The sequence below is a fragment of the Mustela nivalis genome (genome assembly GCF_964662115.1).
Source record: "Mustela nivalis genome assembly, chromosome: 2".
NCBI lineage: Eukaryota > Metazoa > Chordata > Mammalia > Carnivora > Mustelidae > Mustela > Mustela nivalis.
In genome coordinates, this window is record NC_139021.1 from 181,295,540 (window position 1) to 181,312,882 (window position 17,343).

The 17,343-nt window shown below is 49.2% G+C and overlaps 1 protein-coding gene across 3 annotated transcripts in view; it reads right to left on the reverse strand.

Moving 5' to 3' along the window:
* Positions 1–17,343, reverse strand: part of ADAM12 (ADAM metallopeptidase domain 12) — a 329,491-nt gene that overhangs the window by 84,261 nt on the left and 227,887 nt on the right. For all 3 annotated transcript variants that reach the window (XR_014309055.1, XM_082721242.1, XM_082721243.1), the window contains exon 6: positions 7,040–7,226. Coding sequence is in view for 2 of the 3 variants with exons in the window: in XM_082721242.1 (XP_082577368.1) it covers positions 7,040–7,226 (187 nt within the window). In the remaining variant the exon portion in view is untranslated. The remainder of the gene's footprint in view (positions 1–7,039; positions 7,227–17,343) is intronic.

The window sequence follows — 17,343 nt, forward strand, 5'->3', positions numbered from 1 at the left end:
TTGATTTCCCTTCACACCTCTCTGGGGCTTCCAGCACACTGTCTGTAACTCTGGACCCCAGCACTTTGCCCAAGGGGAGACTATCTTCACCACTGCCACCGGCAGCATCCCCCCACCCCACCCCGTTCCCTCTAAAAGTTCATCTCCAACCCCAACGACCTCTGTCAAACCTCCTGCCCACGAGTGACTGGTTTCCCTTTCCACGTGGGAAATCCTTAAGAAAGGAATCCGGTGAGCCTGCTGAATTGCTGACAGTGGGATCAGAACAAGTCAAGACCATTAGTCAATGAAACAGGCACATGACGAACAAGACAAAGCCTCTGGAACAGGAGCCGGCTGACGGCCGCTCGTTCGGGTGGCACGTGGCACAGAGCAGATCCCTCCAGAAGATGACGGATTCAGTGTCTTCTATGTGTTGCTTTCCCCTTTACGATCGAGTGTTGGGATTGAGGAAAGTGAAAGAGAATGTATTTTGAGGAGAGACTGCATGACCCTTCTGGGGAAACACTAACTAACCCGCTTCAGGCAGCTGATTTCTTGTGGCCGATCATGTAAACATCAAGTTAGGAGCAAAGGACGATGGTGGTCTGGAGACTAGGAGACAGCCAAGCTGATAAACGGAACAGAGTCAGATGAAGAGGTGGTGCTAGCAGTAAAACCAGAAGGAAATAGAAGAGACAGAATAGAAAGAAACAGAGTCAAGAAAAACTAGAAAGACTGAACTATTTGCCATGGGAGCAGAGGGCGGGCGGGAGGCGGAGTGGACAGTTGGGAGGAATGAGGAAGCTGCACATCAAGGCGCACGGATGGAGAAGATGTCGAACTCCCTCTGAACTAAAGGCAGCCTCTGAAGTGGGTTACATTTTAATCAAGTTTCCTCAAAAAAACATTTGCACTCTTCCATGAATTACTGGGAGAATCCCAAAGGCATTTTTAGGAGAAAAAGAGCAATTCATGGAGGGTGGTCTCAAAAAGCAAACATTAAAAACAAAAAAACAAAGCCTTCTGTTTCTGCAATAAAATGTGGTTGGAGGAAACCGGGGGCTGAGGTGGGCTTGGTCCTCGCCGGCGACGGCCTGGTTTCTGCGTTAACGGCACTGTTTCACGTTTAAAACTCTCATGCTCTAACCACGCTTTCAGACAAAAGCAAAAATGACCGAGGCATGCTTTGAATCAGCTTTCCAGTCACATAATCCTGAGGGACACATCTTTTATAAAACAAATCCCCGTCAGTCCGGGATCTTCCAAACAGAGTTTTACAAGAAAAATGTTTGTATCATAGCAGTGTTCCTGTTCACTGCCCAACCGTGCTGATTCATGAATTTAGGGATCCCTCAAGAAATCTGGAAACCTTATGGAGAAGGGAAAAATAAAGCACCAGAAAAGGTATAATTTCTCATACTTTTACAAGGTTATGAGAAAAAAAAGTCAAGCTTAGTGACTATGTGGTGCAGGCGTGCTTCCTGGTGATAACTGCCTACTCAGAGAGGAAGAAAGATGAACCCCAGTGGTACCCACTGGTGTCCCCAGAATGAGCCACCTTTAAAAGGGGCGAAGATCTCACCCCTTTTCCTTCTCGAGGTGTGAAAGAAGCTGATGTCTCTGTCTGTCCCCTCCCCACCTCCCGTGCCAACTTCCCGATTAACCATGAACACATACAGCTAATCATACAAAAGAACATAGAGCTCTGTGGCAGAAAAAACCCAATTAATCTCCCCTTGAAAAACCCGCTGAAAGGGCCTTGGTTGTTTAGATGTTTATACCTTTCAGACCACGAAGGGGTGAAATAAATGACTGGGGGATTTTTCCAAGTGGCCTTGGATCATCGTTTAGAAAATACACAATTCCAGATAATGAAAACAAACACATGAACACAATTTTCCTGTCTCTGCAGTTTTCAGAGAAGTCCAAACTTTCTCATGAATTCAGAGAAATGCAAGCTCAGAGAGCAGCCTAACCACATAATAATAAAAAACCATGGGGGAGGGGCCGGCTCATGGCCGCGAACATTCATTCTTCCATCAGCGGCACACAGAGAGGCTTAAATTACCTCCACATGACTTCGACCTATCTGGGCTGTCCGGTTTAAAAAAAAAAAAAAAGAAATCGTATTTAAAATTTTTGATATGCAGAGCAACATTTGAAACTGGTGGCTTGACTGAATTTTCATTTTTGGGGTTATAAACAAAAGCCCTTCCCCAAACAGATAGGAGCATTAGTGTCTGAGGATGGCCCAGCGGTCTCCGTTCCAAGGCGGAGGCCGAGGCGTTCTCGGAGTCTTGCTCAAGAAGGAACCAGTTCCCGGGCCTCTCAAAGTCATCACAGCCAAGTTCCCAAAGACAGGCTATCCCTCGACAGGCTGCAGAGGAAACTCTGGCACGGGGGCCTTAACCCAGCCCAACTCAAGTCAGAAAAGCAAGTCGAGATTAGGATTTCAATAAACGCTTATCATACCTCCTCCCTCCTCTGGGCCAGACTCTGTGTATCTTTCATGCACCCCACAGATATCTACGATGGCTCTCTCTGTGTGTTTGACACTAGGTCGGGTGCTGGGGACAGAGGGACCGACGAGAAACCCAAGGTCCCGGGCTCATGAGGCTCGCATTCCAGGAGGGGTTAGGAGACAGGGTGACAATAAAAAAATCAACAAAAATAAAGCTTAGTCTGTAGAAGGGGCAACAATAGACATAAACAGCGTGTGCAAGGAGAATAAAGATGGGGGTGTGTGATGAAGGCAGCTGCAGCCCGAGGATGAGAGGTCTGGATGTGTGCGGGGATCAGTGTTCAGGTAGATGGAACAGCAGCTGCAGAAGTTCTGAGGCTGGGAGACCTTGGAGTGTCGTGGCAACAGGCAGGATGGCTGCATGGTCTAGGGAGGGAGGGAGGAGTGTAGATGAGCTATGGATGGGGAAACTGTGGCCAGGGCAAGGAGGCTGAAGCATCCTCCAGTGACCTGAGCGCAACAGGGAGCCCCTGCACGGAAGCACGCTAGCTGCTGGGAGAATGGATCATGGGAAGACAGTAGTGGAAGCCAGGAGTGCGGGTGATTGCCGGTGACAGTTTGGGACAGGAACCGTGGAGATCGGCAAACAGACTCCAGCTGGGTGTGATACAACCAGCAACACAAGGACCGCAACAATGAAGCCGGGGCCCATGCTTCTGTAGGTGGCCAGATCAGCAAATTAAATGAATCCAGTTTGGTTTGATTTTCCTCTGAGTGAAAAAGGGTCTCTGTCGGCTCCCATGAGGCCTCCTCTGAGGCCACTTTGTGAATATTTATGAGCTGATCCCTGGTCCTTGCCTGCCAGGCCCTCTCTGCCGTCCTGCCACTGGCTTGTGCAGGGGTCCGGGGGTGGGGTGGGGGTGAAACACACGGATCACACCCGCGTGGGATACGGCCCCCGGGGCCCCACTGATGGGTGAGCTGCACAAGCAACCGGCAAGAGAGACAGTGAGCGGGAGGACGGGTTCCGCCTGACGGACTGCGTGCGAACAGGGACGCGGGCAGCACACTGCAGTGTGGTCCGCAAAGCCAATGGCAGCAGCAGCTCTGTTACTCATTGATTCAGAGTTTCAGGGGACGTAAGTGTCAACAGGAATCTGCACCTGGACAGTTTGGGGGCTCAGCTCATGTGCAGGGAGGCTCGGAGCTCAGGGCCAGAGAGGCCATGGCACTGAGCAAGGTCTGGGAAGGGGCAGCCAAGGCAGCGCGAGGAGCTGATTCGGGCGCTCGGGGCAGGTGTGGGCGCGCAGGTGGTCGAGTGCGGGAGGCGGCAGCCGTGCCCGCTGGAAAGACGGAGGCCACGTGGTTCCGGCCCCTTCCTGATGCTCAGCTCTGCTCAGGCTTGGCACGGGCTGTAGACTCCCGCCGCCGTGACTGTCTTCCACCGAACGAACGGGAGAGGCTGTCTAGGAATCGGAAGCCATCGCATAGGCCCATCGCAGAAGGGCCGTGTTTGGGGACACGTGGCAGCCGGAGCGAACCCGGCTTCCTACAGGAAGTATTGCCTTTTCCATTTGACTCATAATTACCCACGCTAATGGAGGGGAACCACAGCACAGATAATCCCCAAAGAAGGGGTAATTCAAACATAATTTACATTTGCCTTTGGGAGGCATTATGTGATTTTTCTCCCGCAGTGAATTTCCCAAGCCTTCGCCTCTCTCTGGCTCAGGCCAGTGTTAGAATCAGTCTGCCTTCTGGCCGGGCTCCTTGATGGAAGGAAGGAGCGTGGAGAGTCAGAGGGCGGCTGGGGGTGGGGGGCAGGGCACTAGGGAGGGGTGGGGAGGGGGGACTCCGGGACCCTGCAGAGGCAAGGTCACATTACAAGGCCATGTGACCGCAGGCGCCCTTCCAGGAGCCACTTGGGTTCTCACTCAAACCCAACGTAGTGCCTTGTAAAAATGACAAACCATAGCTCGAGCCTGTATTACTGCCGGTGCAAACCCTGAGCGCTGATTTATTCCTGCTGCTCTGTGAAAGGAAACGCAAATATCTGCAGAAAAACCTCAGCCTGCAAACCAGTCTTCGCCCTGGTTAACATTCAGCGGGGGCAGAAGATGCGGGCGGAAGGCAGGCACGGCTGCTGCATCGCAGGAACAGGAGGAGCCCGCAGCAGTTACATTGATTTTTTTTTTTTTTTTTTGAGTGTAAAATCAGGGGGTGGGAGTGAGGCAGGTGCGTGGCCTCCTTACGCTCACTGGAGTCGCTGTCCCAAAGCATGTGGTCTCCCATTCCAATCCCCAAAGAGTCCCCTTATTTAAGAATCACGTTTCATATCGTTTTCGTTGTGTCGATGTACTTTGTGTCATATTTTTCTCTTCCACTGAAACAATCACAAGGAGTTTTAGAGAAAAATGTTGAGGACAGAGCTGTTGCCTTGCCTTTTCAATTTAAAGGTTCATTTGCACCCCAATGTGCGTTATTAACAAAACAACATTGTTATTCAGGCTTTGCGCTCTTTTCTCTGAATCGGTGGGACTGGAAATTACTGTGCCAGCCACAGTCCCAGACAGCCAGAGGCTTCGTTAAGGAACTAAAATACGGCTGGCAAGCAGACACGGAGCCTTGTACTTCTGCGTGAAACGGCAAACGTATTCGGGTGTCACTTAAACTGTCAAGTTATAAATCTCACAAGGCAGGCCCCGTACACTCAACAAGGTGATCAAAGACAAGCGCCTTGAAAACAAAATGCAAATGTCCTCCTTGTTTATGACTGGAAAACCTACAGCTTAATCACTTCTTCTCTGAGGTCTGGAATGAAGGCGAGAGTGTTTGAAGAGTAAAATAAACATGACCTGGGACCGTGGAGGCAGGTCTCTGTGATTCCAAGTCTTCAATCTGTCGCTCTAAAATGGGTGGGAGGGGGGAGAAAGGCAGGACGAAACTCTCGAGCTCTGTTCACGTGTGTGTGTGTGTGGGGGGGGTTCAAGCTCTGATCCCTGGGTCTCCACTCCTGAGTATCTGTGTCAAGGTGGGTCACCGTCCCAGACGGGTCTCTCCCTCCCGTGTGAAGGGCACGGGGGCAGCGCGCACCCGCCGTCGGAAACCTTGTGAGCAAAGTAGGAAATAGAGGACAGCAGGGTCACACAGGCAGATCACCGGGACAGGGAGAAACAACGAAACGGAATTGAAGGTTAGGGAAACACAATTCACAGGTGCGAGGGAAGTTTTACAAATGAGAAGAAATCATTTAGGATCATGTTTCCTGTTTGAACGCGGAATAAAAATGATGAGGAATGAACAAAGAGGAATAATCTGTACGCTGTACTGAGTGTTAAGTCAGGAAAGAGGAAATGTGCTGTCTTTTAAGTGGAACCTTGAAGAACATGTCTCTAGCCCACCCAGTGTTAGCACAGTTGACATCGTATCTATGAAATCCTGATGCCTTGTCAACAGAGGAACAGGAAAGCCAGAGACGAAAATCAGGAAATTGTTCAGAATTTCCTATCTGGTTGCACTCATTCCAAGTCAGGGCCCCCAGCCAAATGTGGCTACCCTCACTCCTTTTTTAGAGTGTTCTACGGCTGGGGCACCTGGGTGGCTCAATGGGCTCAGCCTTCTGCTCAGGTCATAGTCCCAGATCCTGGGATCAGAGCCTCACATAGGCTCCCTGCTCAGTGGGGAGCGTGCTTCTCCCTCGTCCCTTGCCCCTCCTCCCCACTCATGCGTGTGCTCTAAGCTCTTTCACTCACTTTTTCTCAAATAAGTAAAATCTTAAAAAAAAACAACAAAAAAAAAACAAGAGTGTCCTGCTGTGGCCTGTGACACCCAAGTAATACTGGACATAGAAAGGTCAGGCAGCCATTTGGGGTGGAGGTTTCCTGATAATGTACCAGAGAGTACCAGAGCCCCTGTGTTTCTGTCTGCTTAGCAGGCAGGAAGATCTGTGGCCCGGGCTTCACCAGGCAACGACTCTTCCCCCTTCTGCGGCAGAAGGAGAGAAGTTTGATGAGCAGAGCCAGGAGCAGGTGGCCAGAAAACACGGGAGTGTTTGGACAGTCTCAGGAAGGAAGGAAGGACAGGCATGGGCAGCAGGGACAGTAAGCAACCCTCCTTAGCCACACCGTGTGGCCAAGATTCCATTCACCTCTGCAGGGGCAAAGACTGGGGATGTTATGCAAATCATAACAAAGACCCCAGCTGTAAAACGGACTTGCTAATATAGAAGGCTCCACATTGTCTTTCTCCTGCTGAGGAAGGGGAGCTGCATTCTTGTCTTGTTTATCATTGTGGGTGCAGTGGTGCGACCCTGGGTCTATTCCACAGTAGCTTCTCACTGACCACAGTGAATGGTAATTTTGTCGGCCTCTGAGCCAGACTTTACGCAGCACAGTCTGAGGAGTCTGAGGCAGCCATTTGCAAAAACAGTGATGGAGGTTTCGGTAACAGTGATGGATGCTGTGCGCACAAGATATCGCCCACTCCAGATCCCCCCACACAACATGCAGACAACGAAACTTCTCCAGCTGTCTTCGCCCTGGAGCCCCCTAGCTGGAGCCCCCACTCCCCGGAAGCATGACCCTGATTCCCCCCTACCCTTCTTGGCCACGTCCGGGAGGGTGGTGGGAGCCAGTTCCCTGCAGGGAGCGCAGACGTGCTGTGATGTGACCCGCAGGACCCCCACGTGCCCTTCAGCTTCTCCACCGGGAAGAGCTTGTATTTGTTTGTTTCACTTTCCATTGGTTCCAAGATATAGGTGCTATTTTCAAATGTAATAAGTCCCCTGTTGAAGAAGAAATAAGAAAAAAATATATAATTTTAAGGGTAGTTTCTTGTTTATGGCCAAGGCTCTGTTCTTAATGAGAGAAGAAATACAAGGAGAAAAGCCAATTTATTTATATTCTCAGGTTTTTAATTGGGAAGGACATTTCTGAGCCACATGTTTGCATGGATTCATCTTGCAAATGTTTTGAAAACAAGTCTGGGAAATGTTTTGTTTTAAGTATTTTACTGTAAAGAGTTGACTGTGTTTAGCCTCTATGTGTTTTTTTTTAAAATTTTGATTTATAATTTTTTTCTTCTCAAAGATATATTTCTGGGGAAAAGAGTTGAGAGATGTTTCATCTGCTTAGAAAGTAACTCTATCTGAGTTAGCAGATGGGAAGGGACATCTTTTTCTTTAAAGGAAAATCCTTGCATGTGAATTATTCAGCCCGATCAACTACGCTTCCTAAATATTTGAAAGGATTCTGATAGGAGGTTGAGTATAAACCTACACTTATTTATGGGAGCCGTGAATAAAGGAAGCTGTGTAGGCGCACGAAGCATTAGAACTGCTTCTGGAAGGCTGAGCTCTGCCCTCTGCTCTGTGTTAAAGTTGGATCACTCCACATAGGAACCAAGACTACTGGGAGATGTCCCAGCCCCGAGGCTGGTGAGGCAGCCTTCAGAGTCTGGCAGTCTGGGGGTAAGCTCTAGGTCTGTGACCTTGACCTCTTTGAAGCTTGGTTTCCTTACCTGGAAAATGGGACTGTAATACCTATTTCTCAGGGCTGCTATGTCATCCAGTTAAAACTTTTAGCCTGTGGAGGCCATAAATCAGTGTTTAAATGGGGGTTTAAGTCCTCTTTGTCATTAAAAAGGGCACATCCATGGATGAGGCTGCTGTTAACATGTTATTCCAAATACCAAACTCGTGACAATTTCAGGAAGATCTTGTGTTTTGATAACACGTCTGCCCACAGACGAGCCATTCATGACTCCCTGACGTGAAACAGAGCAGTAGTAGTATGATAAATCCACTTCTGGGAATGAGAATAAAAAACCTTTGAAGTAACTTTTAGATTTGGGTATAAAAGTTTAAGTTCTTTTAAAAAAATAGACAAATGTGCTGAACATTCCACCTTGTAGAGACAGACAGTGGTATCGGGCCATGGACCACAGTGCTTGTCTGACCTAGGCAGTGTCTGCTTCCCAGAAACGAGCAGAGCTAACCCAGAGGTGTCAGCCTCCTTCAAGTGATGGGGAACATTGGCCTACTTGATGGTTTTTGTCTCTCTCTTTTCCAGAGTGAGACAGTAAAGTACTTTAACTTAAAAGGCTCTTTTTGATATTAAAAGATGGATTTTCTTTGGAGAAATGGCAATTTGAGTAATAGTAAACTGGCAGTTTTAAGACTTCCCACATAATAACGGAAGCTTCTAGGGACTTCCATTCTTTAGGCAACCACCATCTCTCTACTAGAGAAACGCATCACATTTTCGAGTGAGACTTATTGCACTGTAAGCAGACATGTCTAACATAGTAAACCTTAACCTTTTTTGAGACATGAACCCTTTTACACTCTCCCTTGAAAAATACACATGTGTGTATATTGCAATATTTTGCAGATAATGTCTGAAGACTGGGAACTATGGATGAGGTTCAGGGGCTCCAGGTTTAGGGCAGCAGCTCTAATAAATAATTTATATTGCATCAACCCAAGGACTTGAGCCTGCCTTTGTCCTTAAGACATAGCTGAAAAAGTTGGTTTCTCCATCAGTTTTCTTCAGAAAATTTCAGCCTTTTTCCAAAACAGGGACCTTGTGAAATGTTCCCTTGTCATTCATTATTGCTTATTTCAGTCATTCACTCATGTTATGCCTATCGTTCCAAGTTTAGCCTGTGTGCTGTGGAAGCAAGCACCGTCCTATGTTTCTTGAAGGCCCATTTTATTTAGTTGCTCTTAAATTTTAGTAGAATTATGGGATTTCAATACTCAAATAGTATGGAAGGAAGAGGTTTAAAGGAGTCAAGTGTGTATTTGGAATACAAATGGTGAGCAAATCCTCTCTACTCAGTTCATTGTTATTCAGCTGGTTTGCTCTATCAGTCCTATGTAATGAAGTTCTAGACAAAGGCAAAGAGAAAGATCTTGCCCGGGATGCCTGTGCCCCAACTCATGTCTTTGTGTGTCTCTAGCAGATCACATGGACATGACTTTGGCCATCAACTCTGTTGGGGTGGCTTGTATCTCTCTTCTTAAAAAGTTCTTTGTGAAATAAGACTTAGATTTCTCAGTTTGGAATGGGTAACAGGGGATTTTTGTTTATTAAAGTTCATTTTAAATAGCCTCAATTAAGAAAGAGTACTTAAAAATGATAGGCCAAGGGAATGTGGAAGACAGACACACTTGAAAGGAATATATGGATTTGCTAAAAAATCGACCTTCCTGTCCTAAAACAAAGATGATACCAACATTTCATTTGATACCGCAACGTTTTCTCTTTTGTGTTAGCGTTAAGTAGGCTGGACGCTCCTAGTAAAACATGTCACTAAGTTGTAATCATGAGAAACAAATTACTGAAAAAGTTTTTCTACTTAATGGAAAATTTTTAGAAATTGTTACTTAGTCATAAAAATGTTCTCATATCTCCTTTTATCTTTCAAGTCATCCAAAGGCCAGATGTTGAGAAACTGGGGTGAAGGCTCTCCCTTCGCTCGGAACAATTGGCAGCCTGTAGGACAACTTAATTAAATAATTGCTTTGGACTGTCGTGGGTATAATTAATCATTTAGCCCTAGAGATTGCTGGAAACAACAGTGGACACAAAATTCAAGGATTCAGGGTTGCTGAGATGTAAAATTTTGATGTTCTCACAGCCCTTGCTGGCCCCAAGCTAGATAAGCGAGTGTAATTTAAGTGGAATGTCAAAGATATTTAGCTGTAAACTTGGATTTGGAAGTATCTCAGAGTATGGAATTTAAACCCAGCAGACTTTGAAGTTGGGGCTCTTTCCCCTTGCCAGAGTGGGGCAGAAAAATGAAGACCCCAGGTACCTTCTCTAGGGGGACATTAGGAGAAGTTGGGAGGATTGGGAGGATGCTGGAGGGTACGGGACCGGCCGGCATGGCGGGCAGTGGACTGGGTGTAGTTCATGGTGGAAGAAGAGAAAACGGGGGTTGGGGGTGACGAGGGCCACTCCGATGGTGCTCTGCCCGGGCTGTGCCCCTTGCACTAATCACCCAGTGGATCTGCACACGGTTGCAGCTCTGGGGATTGTCCCCACTGTCCAAGGCTGGTGGGAGGCTGGAGGCAGAGCTGGGACCTGTGTGCCCCAGCCCTGCACCTTTCAGCCATCCAGCGCTCGGGTCTCCTCCTAGCGCTCTTCTGAGAGGGGTCTGTACAAGGAGGGAGAAAAAAGTCAGAGGAAACAGGTAGCCTTCCTTTACATTGTAAAATCCTATCATTTTTCCTTCAATAGAAACTGAGGGGAATCTATTAAAATTTTAAATTGACTTTGTAAGCTTTCAAAGTGAAAACTCAGGAGGCCTGTATTTCCTCGAGATAAGTTTTTGTTTTTCTCAAAATTCAGTTTTTAATCTCCAAAGCAACAGTGCATCAGGCAATAACATGGCTTAATGTGGCTGTTCTTATTACAATTTTTCTTGCTACTCCCAGGCAAGCTGGAGAGAGGCATGGATTTTGACTACCTGTAATAAGGTAACGATTAGAATATATGAATTACCCGGACTAGCTCCATGTTCAATTGCTAATTGAATTTTCTTACAAAAAAAAAGACTTTTGGCTTCAATATCAGGCTGCCAATCATCAGTTGGAAATGCGGTTGGCATGAAATCTAATTTCAGCTCTTTCCTGGGGGAGCCCAGGGGTAAACACAATCTCCCACCGCACGTATGCTGGGTACTGTGATGGCGGCGGTTAGTAGTGAACACGCAGGCACTGGAGGGCTCACTGCCAGCAAGTAATTTCCATGGGTACGACTCATGGACGATCAAGACAAATTTGCATTGTCCCCTACTACGTGGGAAGCCCTGGGCAGGCTCTGGTAGAACCACAAAGACATCTCACCACGGTTCTCATTTCAAATGTAATTCATACCAGGGTCTGGGAGGCATATGACAAGAGAGGTAAAATGTTAGACTTTTATAAAAGATTCTAATAGTAGTTGGGACTGGCACATCAATACTACTACTAATAATAACAGCAGCTTGGATTTATGGAGGCACCGCCCCCTGAGCCAGGCTCCTTTTTAAAAAGAACAGTTGATCGAGAGATGATTCAAATACCATTAAGTTCACTGTTAAAGCAGGCAATTCAGTGACTTTTAGTACATTCGATGAGATGTGCCAACATCACCACTGACTCTAGAACATTTTCATCACCTCTTCAAAAACCATGTCCCCGCTATCTGTCACTCCATGGGCCCTCCTGCCCCATGAGCCCGGCTTCTGAATCCTCTGTTTTCTCTAATAATTACAGCAATCCTTTCAGAGCAGGTATCATAAGCCCCTTTTACGAAGAGGGTACCAAGGCTAAGAGCCCGAGGTCACTGTGGTGGGTGAAATCGTGTTGCCCAAAAGAATATGTCTGACTCCCAGCCCTTGACCCTGTGAATGGGACCCTTGGAAACAGAGTCTTTGCAGATGGGGTCTTGTTAAGATCTCAAGATGAGCTTCTCCTGGGCTGACAGTGGGCCCTAAATTCAATAACATGTGCCCCCTTTGAGAAAAAGGAGAAGACAGAGACATAGTGGGGAGGCAACGTGAAGGTGGCAACAGAAACCTGTGACGGGGTGACCAGCCAGGGCAGGCCGGCGGTGGCCAGTAGCCACTAGGAGTCAGGAGTCAGGCATGGGAAGAAGCCTCAGTCCAATGCTGAGGACTCCTTGACCTCAGACTCCCGGCCTTGAGAAAGGGGACTATACATTTCTGTGGCTCTTGGCCCCCAAGCATGTGGTGACTTCTTCTGGTGGTTCTAGGACTCTCACACAGTCACCCAGCTGGTCAGCAGCACAGCCAGGATGGCCCAGCTGTGGACCTGGCCCCCGAGCCATTCCCTCCTCCACGGCCACGCTAGGGTGGGCCCTCTCTCCTCTGCTCCAAGGACTCCCTCTGAGGAGGGCATGGCTGAGTTCTGAATGCAAAGGCTGCCCTCGGGCTGGACGGTCAGCTCGGCGCTGACTGAGGGAGCATCATCCACCACCCATGCAAAATGGGGGGCCCTGCGGGGAGTTTGGGAGGATGGGGGACCTGGAGGGTGGGGAGCACGAAGGCCAGGTGAGCGGCCTTGAAGGAGCAGGAGCCGAGGAGAAAGTGCAGAGTGCGCAAACACCCCACGCACACGAGGGTGTGGGCGAATGGCCGGTGGGGGCCGTGGAAGGAAGGCGGGCACAGCATTTGGGCTTCCTCCTCTGTCTCCACCCTTCACCTTGGCTTTGGCCTTGGCTGCCCTGCGGCCTCACTGCAGGCTCCACACCCTCCACGCGGACTTAAGGTGCCTCTTGCTCACACTTCCAACTCCCGCCGCCCATGCTCTGCTCTTGCTGTCCGCTCCTTCCTCGGCCTTTCCCCTCCCCGACCCCGGGGGGGTCTCTACGGATCCGCAGGCTCCTTCCGTGGAACCGGGGGTGCCCGGCCCTCTGGCCTGTGGGATGCAGCTGCTTCCAGGCTAGGGCCATGTTCTGTTCCTCCGGGCTCCCACCCAACGGCCTCGCACCGTTGCTGCCGCAGCCCCCTGGCGGGATCGACGTTCCAGGCCGATGCAAGCTTCCGCTCAGCCGACCTTCAGGACGGCCCGGCATCCCGCTCCCTTCCGCGGGTCTCCGGTTCTGCGCACGCCCACGTCGCAGCTCTCGCTACACGGTGCCCACATGGCCTCTGGCTGCTTTCCACACCCAGGGAGGATCTTCCTCATTCGCAGTGGTTTTCCCGGCCCGGCACCAGGACTGGCATGGCCGGCGGGGGATCGGGACGCGAGAAGCCGGCCCGGGAGCGGTTGCACACACGTGTGAGTGGGAACGGTGGCACACGGGTGTGAGGGAGCAAGAGGCTCTGATCGCAGGCTGCAGGAAGCCCTGTGGCTCCGCGTGCGGGGGTGAGGGCAGGACTTCTGTTATGATCAGGCAGTGTTTCTGAAACACGACCTTCTGGAATGTGCAAGATGGTTGTGAAGGGAAGGGAGGAGGCAGGAAGCACGGGTGGGAGGCAGCTAAACAGTCTCGGAGCAAGGGTTGGTCTGGGCGGGGCAACACGGAAGTCTGCGGGGTCTGCGGGAGCACCAGCGGGGTCATCAAAGGTCACCACGGGCCAAGCTTTGGAGCCAGAGATGGGCTGGACCTTCCGTGGAAAAGCGGTAGGAGGAGAGCCCATCTGGGGACTGAGGAGTTCAGATTTGGACACTTTGGCATTTTGAGGCAGAGTGGGGCAGGGAGCGCTGACACTTGACCTTGGGCAACCTTCAGGATGGACACCAGGGCAGACCAGCAGACAGAACAGATCAGTTGTGATCCCAGCACTGGTTCCCACCAATGTTCCCACAGGACCACGAACGCACGTCTCCTCCTCCTCTGGAGGCGGCCAGGACAAGAAGCAGGGCCAGAGGTGGCAGGTGTGGCCAGAGGGCTGAGGGCAGGTAGCGGAGGCCAGGTCCTAGCCTAGAAGCTGAGGGAGCAGAGGGTCTCAGTGCAGAGCTCAAGGCCGAATTGACTTTACCTCCTCTCTAGCCCATTTCTTCCTTAATATGACCTTAGAGATGTTTTAAAAATTTGGACTGGCCAAGGAATGCCTGGGTGCCCGTTGGTGAAGCTTCTGACTCTTGACTTCGGCTCAGGTCATGATCTCAAGATTGTGGGATCGAGCCCCACATCTGGCTCTGCCCTCAGCACTGAGTCTACTTGTCTCTGTCCCTCGGCTCCTTCCCCATTATCTCTCTCTCTCTCTCTCAAATAAATGAATTAATTTAAAAAAAAATTCAGACTGGCAAAGATTGTCACTGACCACTTAATGACTTGGGGAGAGCATGTTTTCTCCACTGAGGTTGCCTGAGCACCTATAACTTTCCAGGTTTTAGGCTGAGCCCAGTGCCCCGCCTGCCTGGAACTCACGGTCTGCCAGACAGGAAAGGGAATGCAAGGTCAGCTCTGTGCGCCTGACTTTCTGGCCCGTTAGGCCACTTGACGGCAGGCCATTTAGGTTGAGCTGTGACCTCTGATAAAAAACCATACCCATCCAGGTGAGGGACCTGGAGTGAAGGCGTGAGGGGCCAGGAAGGCGGTGAGCCATGGCGCTGGACGTGGGGGCCCGCGGGAAGCCCGTGGCTCAGTTTCCAGCCTGCCTCGCTCCCTCTGTCTGCTCTTCCTCCTAGGTTCCTTCCTCCTCTTTATCAGCGGAGATTTCTGGGTGAGTTTTTCAAATGGGTCAATTCAACTTGTCTGTTAAGTTGTAAATAATAAAATAATACAGTATAAAAGCAGAACTTTTTTTTCTTTTACAATGGTTGCCTTTCCCTTAAATTGCAAATGATTATTTTCATTATAATGGTTATTTCTGACTCCATGGACCATAAGGCTGGTTAATTCTTTTGAAAAATAAATTGACTATTTTTCAGTAGTATGGGACAAGTGTATTCATTCTTACATTCTGTGCGATATTTGATTTCATCATATAAAAGTTGGTGCAGCAAACTTTGTTTATTATACAGTTTAAAGGAACATAATAATATATGTCCTCACTGGGGTAACAAAGAGACTTACATCTGAATATTTATATGCAACTGAATTTCTGAAAACATTTTGTGCTGACTCTCACATCGAAGGCGAGTGCTGAGAGCTCCAGGCACTACAAGCAATGTATCAGAAATGTTCCCCATCGTGAAGGTCCTTACAACAAGGTATACGAACAGAGCGAGGAGCCTTAACGCAGGGGTGTGAAGAGATCACCTGCTCCGAGGCAGGAAAGGGCTGCCTGTGACGGTGCAGACGAGGCAGGGTTGATCTGTATGGGGAGAATCTTTGGGAGGCAGGGACGGGGCTTCATGCAGGAGACATCATTTGATTTGTTGAAGCTTTTAAAGCCAAATGGAAGGCAGAGAGAGAAGCATGTCCCAGGCAGAAGGACAGCAGGGACAAAGACGAGGAGATGCATGAGGAATGCTCTGGAAACAGCTAGAAAACAGTGGAATTGGGGTGGGGGGGGCCTCCTCAAGGTAGAGCTGTGCCTTCCCGTGGCTCTGGTGAGCATCACAGGAGAACACGCAGAGGCGCGTAAATGCGGGAGATGCCTCTTTCTTGAGACAGAAGCTGTGCCTTGGAACAGCGTCGCATGGTGTGGGAACCAGCCTGCCGATGGCAGAGCCTCCGTCAGGAGCTCTCGCCATGATCGTAGTAATACCGCCCCACCCTCAGGGAAGCAGAAACGGTAAGGATGATGAGGAAGAAGGTCTGGCCCCCACCGTGTGTCACCACTACCCCAGGGGACACGTGTGTGTGCACTTGTGTGTACATGCATCTGAGAGAGTGTTAGTATGCGTGTGTAAGTCCACAAGTGCGAGTGTGCCAGCCAGGGGACGATGGTGAATGACAGTGTAAGTGTGCCTGCACGTGAGGACGGAAGTGCAGGCATGAGGTGTGAGTGCGAGTGTATGCACGCTTTGTGCTCAAGCAGCTTCAACCCCATTTAAGAGTGAAATCAGTATTACAACCCGTCCTAGTTTACAACCCGAGATACCAGTGTCTCATCTATGGAGGGAACGTTGGCTTCAGTCTGTTAAACCACCAGAGGTTCCTTCAGAAATTCCACCTCCTTTTAACCACTGAGCCTGCCGGGGATGGGAGAACACGTGGCTAATCCCAGAAGTGGGACCAGACGTCTGTCCTATGACAGAACACAGCAGGGTGGCACCTCTAGGGAGGGAGCAGACTTCTGTCCCCAGCTGGGTCCCTGTGCAGTGCTGTATGGGGGAGTCCGTGATGCCCGCGGGGATGGTGTGGGTTAAGGGCTTACGGGTAGGGGACGTGAGGCACGAAGCAGGGAGAGCAAATGAGAGTCCAGAATGTCAAAGGAGAACCATGCGTCTTTGCACTGGAACCATGTGACGAGGACTGAGCGTTTTGGGAACACATAGGCTAATGAGGACTGAGCATTCTGGAGAGACGTGTGAAATAGCAGAAAATTAACTTACACCTGAACTTTGCCTTTGACCTGGAGTCCTCTCAAAGTAAGAACAGACTCCACGGCTGCACTCATTTTTTCCATGTTGCACTCCATCACCCCCTCTAGTAAAAGAGCTGTTCCCTCTTTAATCCTGCTGGGATCTTTATGCTTTTCTTTCTTCTTATCTTCTCCACCTCAAGCTTCAAATGAAGAAGGCAGACTTGCTTGCTTGCTTCCTCTCTTGTCTCTTCCAGGACGGAGTTTTTCCTAGCTGCCCACGTGTGAACCAGTCTTTCTGAAGCTGTGCAGGACGTTCCTTCCTGGCTCTTTCTCTGCAAAGCTGTAATCTGATGGGCTCTAATGAATGTGTCCCCTAGGACATTTGGGTTTCCCCCACACATTCCTAGATCTGAGTATGCTTTTGGATCACACCATACTGAACAGAATTTTTTTTTTTTTTAAACAAGGCTTAATTTTTATTTGTTTAGAGATAATGCTATTGCATACTCACAAGACTGCAGTGTCGTGGGATAAACACCTTTTATATGCACTGGGAAACGTGAAAAAAATGATTTCCATAAAAAATATTAATTAATGAATTATGTGCTTTATGGTGACATTTGCATTATTGTGGTGGCCTGGAACTAAATCTGCCTGCCCTGGGCCCTGATGGCACCAATTTCCCCCTCCTCCCTCCAGGCAGGCCCAAGAGTGGGAACAGCTCCCCCTGTTGTTAGCATCTGGGAGTCTCCCTCTGCTTTTTGCCTTGCTTTCTGCTTCCACAGCTCTGAGGAACAGAGCATCTATCTGATGTATTGGGCAATTCTCCTTTTGTGTATATACGAGCTAGGTATATTTTGCATATTATACAAACTGTGTGAACATCATTTCTTTCCCTCTTTAAAATTGTTTTAAAAATTGGCAGCTTTCTTTACGGTTCTATTACTCTCTGTTACCACCAAACTGAC